The sequence below is a fragment of the Nansenia antarctica genome (assembly GCF_963989245.1).
Source record: "Nansenia antarctica genome assembly, chromosome: 9".
Classification (NCBI taxonomy): Eukaryota; Metazoa; Chordata; class Actinopteri; order Argentiniformes; family Microstomatidae; genus Nansenia; species Nansenia antarctica.
Window position 1 is genome coordinate 45,311,184 of NC_137679.1, and position 7,500 is coordinate 45,318,683.

The window sequence follows — 7,500 nt, forward strand, 5'->3', positions numbered from 1 at the left end:
TTACAGTAACGCAACGCTGCATGACAGTCGAGCATTTCAGAGATGTACAGTCATAAATCAATGATTACCTGTGGCGTTTGACAGCGGATGATGGTACACATATGTAAAGTTATCTATCAAACGTTCGGCTGACTTGTACATGATGCGCATTTTGACCTATTTCCACCCGCAATCTAATCCGAGCAGTTGTTATGGGTTGTATCATTCATTTCAATGCATTATAGACCTTTTCTTTATAACAAGCACAACAACAACAAAACGTTATCATGCTGATGTGCTGTGTGTCTAATGTTACAAGCTGATTTGTGCATGACAGCCGCGCATTGACATATTTCCATGTCTAATGGCATATGACACGCGAAATGTAACTACAGTTAAGGATACGCGTAAAGGATGATGATCTATCACCGTTCGACTCTACTGAGAAATGTTTCCGCTTATTTGTCATCTCTCCTTCACGGGCAAATGTGGCCGCGTCCCCAAGAGATCCTCTTTCTACGTTTTTGACCACCACTATGATGGATTGATTTTTGGATTCTAGACGACGAATTGTTCTGAGAAAGGCGCTTGGTAACGTGATTTTTGGACAACGCTTTATGACTACTGATGGACTGGTTGTTTTGGTTGGAGTCATTCATTGTCATTAAATTCATTGTCATTATTGCGATGTCCACAAAAAAGACATCGCTGACGGAAGAGACTAAAAAAGGAACGTCTAAACACTACAGTGTGTTGATAACAAACGAAAATAGATGCTTATAGCACACGCAACAGAAATAAACACAGCTGAAGGCATTGCGAGATGTGAGAATTCGCCGGCAACACAACGCGTCAACCGTACCGCGTGATGACGTAGGCGCCGTGAAGGGTTGTCCCAATTCATAGGGCTGAGATTTCAAGGGGTAGGGCTTGTGACGTATTCGAAGGCAAGGCCTTCGAATCGAGTGACACTCGAAAACGAGCCGTAGGGGTAGAAAAGGGAATTGGGATCGGGCCTAATTTCTTTGCTTAGCGCCGGGTCTTAGGCGCCCACTACCGCACGCATAATAGCAAAGTGGCCTTGACCACGCCTCCACGTCTTAAGTTTAGGTCTACCGCCTCGTCTTATTGCTTAAGACTTATGAAGTGCATAATAGGGCCCAATATCTCTTTTCCCAGAGAGAGCTGGTCAAGATAGCAGCATCTATAAATGACAATAAAACACATTTAAACCCAGTAAACATACAAATATGTCACATGGGGGAGTCCTGATCTCTGAGAAGCAGTGACATTTCTCCTGCTTGGCGACTTGAATCTGTTTTTTAAACTCCTGTATTGTCGGTAATATGTGACACGTTCTAGACTAGTGTTTTGGTCCTCATATCGGCAACCAATCAAAACGTTCAGACTTTTCTTTTGAAACATGGAACTACGTTTCAACGTTGTTGAGAATCACAACACAAACTCGCTAGTCAAGCCAAAAAACTGCAACAACGCCATGGATTGGTGAGTAATCCCCACTGCTGCCTAGTTAACTAGAACACTACTTTACATTGTTACCTAGTTAACTAGAACACTACTTTACATTGTTACCTAGTTAACTACAACACTACTTTACATTGTTACCTAGTTAACTACAACACTACTTTACATTGTTATCTAGTTAACTGTAACACTACTTTACATTGTTACCTAGTTAACTAGAACACTACTTTACATTGTTACCTAGTTAACTACAACACTACTTTACATTGTTACCTAGTTAACTACAACACTACTTTACATTGTTACCTAGTTAACTACAACACTAGTTTACATTGTTACCTAGTTAACTAGAACACTATTTTACATTGTTACCTAGTTAACTACAACACTACTTTACATTGTTACCTAGTTAACTACAACACTACTTTACATTGTTACTTAGTTAACTACAACACTACTTTACATTGTTACCTAGTTAACTAGAACACTACTTTACATTGTTACCTAGTTAACTACAACACTACTTTACATTGTTACCTAGTTAACTACAACACTACTTTACATTGTTACCTAGTTAACTAGAACACTACTTTACATTGTTACCTAGTTAACTAGAACACTACTTTACATTGTTACCTAGTTAACTACAATACTACTTTACATTGTTACTTAGTTAACTACAACACTACTTTACATTGTTACCTAGTTAACTAGAACACTACTTTACATTGTTACCTAGTTAACTAGAACACTACTTTACATTGTTACCTAGTTAGCTACAACACTACTTTACATTGTTACTTAGTTAACTAGAACACTACTTTACATTGTTACCTAGTTAACTACAACACTACTTTACATTGTTACCTAGTTAACTAGAACACTACTTTACATTGTTACCTAGTTAACTACAACACTACTTTACATTGTTACCTAGTTAACTAGAACACTACTTTACATTGTTACCTAGTTAACTAGAACACTACTTTACATTGTTACCTAGTTAACTACAACACTACTTTACATTGTTACCTAGTTAACTAGAACACTACTTTACATTGTTACCTAGTTAACTACAACACTACTTTACATTGTTACCTAGTTAACTAGAACACTACTTTACATTGTTACCTAGTTAACTACAACACTACTTTACATTGTTACCTAGTTAACTACAACACTACTTTACATTGTTACCTAGTTAACTAGAACACTACTTTACATTGTTACCTAGTTAACTACAACACTACTTTACATTGTTACCTAGTTAACTAGAACACTACTTTACATTGTTACCTAGTTAACTAGAACACTACTTTACATTGTTACCTAGTTAACTACAACACTACTTTACATTGTTACCTAGTTAACTAGAACACTACTTTACATTGTTACCTAGTTAACTACAACACTACTTTACATTGTTACCTAGTTAACTACAACACTACTTTACACTGTTACCTAGTTAACTAGAACACTACTTTACATTGTTACCTAGTTAACTACAACACTACTTTACACTGTTACCTAGTTAACTACAACACTACTTTACACTGTTACCTAGTTAACTACAACACTACTTTACATTGTTACCTAGTTAACTACAACACTACTTTACACTGTTACCTAGTTAACTACAACACTACTTTACATTGTTACCTAGTTAACTACAACACTACTTTACACTGTTACCTAGTTCACTACAACACTACTTTACACTGTTACCTAGTTAACTACAACACTACTTTACATTGTTACCTAGTTAACTACAACACTACTTTACACTGTTACCTAGTTAACTACAACACTACTTTACATTGTTACCTAGTTAACTACAACACTACTTTACACTGTTACCTAGTTAACTACAACACTACTTTACACTGTTACCTAGTTAACTACAACACTACTTTACATTGTTACCTAGTTAACTACAACACTACTTTACACTGTTACCTAGTTAACTACAACACTACTTTACACTGTTACCTAGTTAACTACAACACTACTTTACATTGTTACCTAGTTAACTACAACACTACTTTACACTGTTACCTAGTTAACTACAACACTACTTTACATTGTTACCTAGTTAACTAGAACACTACTTTACATTGTTACCTAGTTAACTAGAACACTACTTTACATTGTTACCTAGTTAACTACAACACTACTTTACATTGTTACCTAGTTAACTACAACACTACTTTACACTGTTACCTAGTTAACTAGAACACTACTTTACATTGTTACCTAGTTAACTACAACACTACTTTACACTGTTACCTAGTTAACTACAACACTACTTTACATTGTTACCTAGTTAACTACAACACTACTTTACACTGTTACCTAGTTAACTACAACACTACTTTACATTGTTACCTAGTTAACTACAACACTACTTTACATTGTTACCTAGTTAACTACAACACTACTTTACATTGTTACCTAGTTAACTACAACACTACTTTACACTGTTACCTAGTTAACTACAACACTACTTTACATTGTTACCTAGTTAACTACAACACTACTTTACATTGTTACCTAGTTAACTACAACACTACTTTACATTGTTACCTAGTTAACTAGAACACTACTTTACATTGTTACCTAGTTAACTACAACACTACTTTACATTGTTACCTAGTTAACTACAACACTACTTTACACTGTTACCTAGTTAACTAGAACACTACTTTACATTGTTACCTAGTTAACTACAACACTACTTTACACTGTTACCTAGTTAACTACAACACTACTTTACATTGTTACCTAGTTAACTACAACACTACTTTACATTGTTACCTAGTTAACTACAACACTACTTTACATTGTTACCTAGTTAACTACAACACTACTTTACATTGTTACCTAGTTAACTACAACACTACTTTACATTGTTACCTAGTTAACTACAACACTACTTTACATTGTTACCTAGTTAACTACAACACTACTTTACATTGTTACCTAGTTAACTACAACACTACTTTACATTGTTACCTAGTTAACTACAACACTACTTTACATTGTTACCTAGTTAACTACAACACTACTTCACATTGTTACCTAGTTAACTAGAACACTACTTTACATTGTTACCTAGTTAACTAGAACACTACTTTACATTGTTACCTAGTTAACTACAACACTACTTTACATTGTTATCTAGTTAACTGTAACACTACTTTACATTGTTACCTAGTTAACTAGAACACTACTTTACATTGTTACCTAGTTAACTAGAACACTACTTTACATTGTTACCTAGTTAACTACAACACTACTTTACATTGTTACCTAGTTAACTACAACACTACTTTACATTGTTACCTAGTTAACTAGAACACTACTTTACATTGTTACCTAGTTAACTAGAACACTACTTTACATTGTTACCTAGTTAACTAGATCACTACTTTACATTGTTACCTAGTTAACTACAACACTACTTTACATTGTTACCTAGTTAACTACAACACTATTTTACATTGTTACCTAGTTAACTACAACACTACTTTACATTGTTACCTAGTTAACTACAACACTACTTTACATTGTTACCTAGTTAACTACAACACTACTTTACATTGTTACCTAGTTAACTACAACACTACTTTACATTGTTACCTAGTTAACTAGAACACTACTTTACATTGTTACCTAGTTAACTAGAACACTACTTTACACTGTTACCTAGTTAACTACAACACTACTTTACATTGTTAGCAGGCTCACAGAACAAGCTGTGTTAGCTGACTAGCGATGTGTCGTTGGTTTTCAACAGTGCAGAAATGTATTCACATCTTTCGAAAGAAAAGTCTGATCATTACATCAGATCCCCACATGAGGACCAAAGCATTAGAACCTGTCACACATGTCTAGTTTAATGAGGCCTTGTAGAGTATTCCAAGCCCAGGGTGATATGTGTGTGTGTGTGTGTGTGTGTGTGTGTGTGTGTGTGTGTGTGTGTGATATGAGTAGTGGGCCTAGCCTGGTAGCTGTATATATCATACATATGTCATATAGCTGCAACATTTGCAGGAAAAGTGCTATACAAATAAAAGTTATTATTATTATTATTATTATATAGATATTGGTCTGTATTGTGGAAATGACTGACACTCCTCTCCTCTCCTCTCCTCTCCTCTCCTCTCCTCTTCTCTCCTCTCCTCTCCTCTCCTCTCCTCTCCTCTTCTCTCCTCTCCTCTCCTCTCCCCCCCTCTCCCCTCCCCTCCTCTCCTCCCCTCTCCTCTCCCCCCCCCCTCCTCTCTCCCCCCTCCTCTCCTCTCCCCCTTCCTCTCCTCTCCCCCTCCCCTCCCCTCCTCTCCTCTCCTCTCCTCTCCACCCCCACCCTCCTCCCCTCCCCTCTCCTCTCCTCCCCTCCCCCCTCCCCCCCAGGTGGAGCTGGTGAATATAGGCGGGGCCGACATCGTTGATGGGAACCACAAACTGATCCTGGGTCTGATCTGGAGCATCATCCTCCACTGGCAGGTACACACACACACACACACACACACACACACACACACACACACACACACACACACACTCAGAAGGGGATCCGTCTAACTCATCGTTTCTCAACGGGGGCGGTACCGCCCCCCATGGGGCGCTCAGACAACTTTAGGGGGCGCTGGAGCAGATATTTTAAAAAGGGGGGCGTTGATGTGTTCTTGGGGGGCGGTGACGCATAAAGTATTTTTCTCATGAAAAACAGCTGTCAGCAGTGTTATTACGTTCGTAAATGTTCGCTCGGACAAACCGTCTTTTCAGTCAGAACACCCGTCTCTGAGCGCTCCCAGAGCGCAGTGCTCTGAACTTGGCCGGGCTCTGTGACGCAGACAAATACTCCCTCCCCCTGCTTGCGATTGGTCAGCTGTCAGCAGTGAATTGTAACATGATTCATAAATGCACGCACGGTCAGGTGGACAAACGGTCTTTTCAGTCAGAGCACGCATTTCTGAGCGCTCCCAGCATAGCATTATAAAACAACTAAAATCATATTATATCATCAAAATGGCCGCGAAAAGGCTAAAATGCAGACAGTACTCTATTGAGTATCTTAGCTATGGCTTCATACCGTCTCCTACCAATGACCAACTCCCAATGTGTTTACTGTGTGAACAAGTATTTTCCAATGAGGCAATGAAACCCTCACGTCTAAAGGAGCACCTTAACAAGATACACCCGGACAAGGCAGATAAGCAGCGTCCATTCTTCCAGGCCCTCAAAGAGAAACATGGTAGGAGCACCATCAGCAGTCTCTTCGCTAGGAAGACCACCCAGACTGACAGCGGGCTAATAGCATCCTATAATATCTCCCTGCTGATAGCCAAATGTGGGCAGCCGTTCACAATTGGAGAGAAGTTGGTACTCCCTGCCATCAAAGAGGTAATATCTTCTGTGATGGAGCGTGATCCCACACAGGTGCTGAAATCCATCCCACTCAGCAATGACACCGTAGCACGCAGGGTTGATGAGATGGGCGCCGATACAGAGGAGCAGCTGTGTGCCATCCTGCGGGAAACTCCATTCAGTCTTCAGCTGGATGAGACAACCACTGCTGACAATAATGCTCTGTTGATGGCCTATGTCCGCTATAGTGCCTCCAACAGTCAGGAGATGGCTGAGGAATTTTTATTTTCCAAATATCTGGAAACAGACACCAAGGGCCAGACCATTTTTAATGCACTGGATGCATATCTACAGGAGAAGTCAATCCCAATCAAGAACATCCTTGCATGTGCCACTGACGGTGCCCCGTTCATGGTTGGCAGGTACCGTGGCTTCACCTCTCTGCTGAAGGAGCAGGTCCCGCATGTCCTCACAGTCCACTGTGTCTTGCACCGCCACAACCTTGTGGCCAAATCTAACAGTCTACCTCTCCATGAGTCTCTCAATGTTACAGTCAAGGCAATAAACAAAATAAAAGCCCACGCCCTGAATACCAGATTGTTCAGACAGCTGTGTCAGGAAAATGACGAGACCTTTGAGCGTCTTCTTCTCCACACTGAGGTCCGCTGG

The 7,500-nt window shown here is 39.1% G+C and overlaps 1 protein-coding gene across 1 annotated transcript in view; it reads left to right on the plus strand.

Moving 5' to 3' along the window:
- LOC308165698 (dystrophin-like) overlaps positions 1 to 7,500 on the plus strand; it is a gene marked incomplete at both ends in the record, with an annotated part of 206,299 nt that overhangs the window by 27,493 nt on the left and 171,306 nt on the right. Inside the window, 1 exon segment of the mRNA XM_080539847.1 lies at positions 5,875 to 5,967. Within this exon segment, the coding sequence (XP_080395973.1) occupies positions 5,875 to 5,967 (93 nt within the window).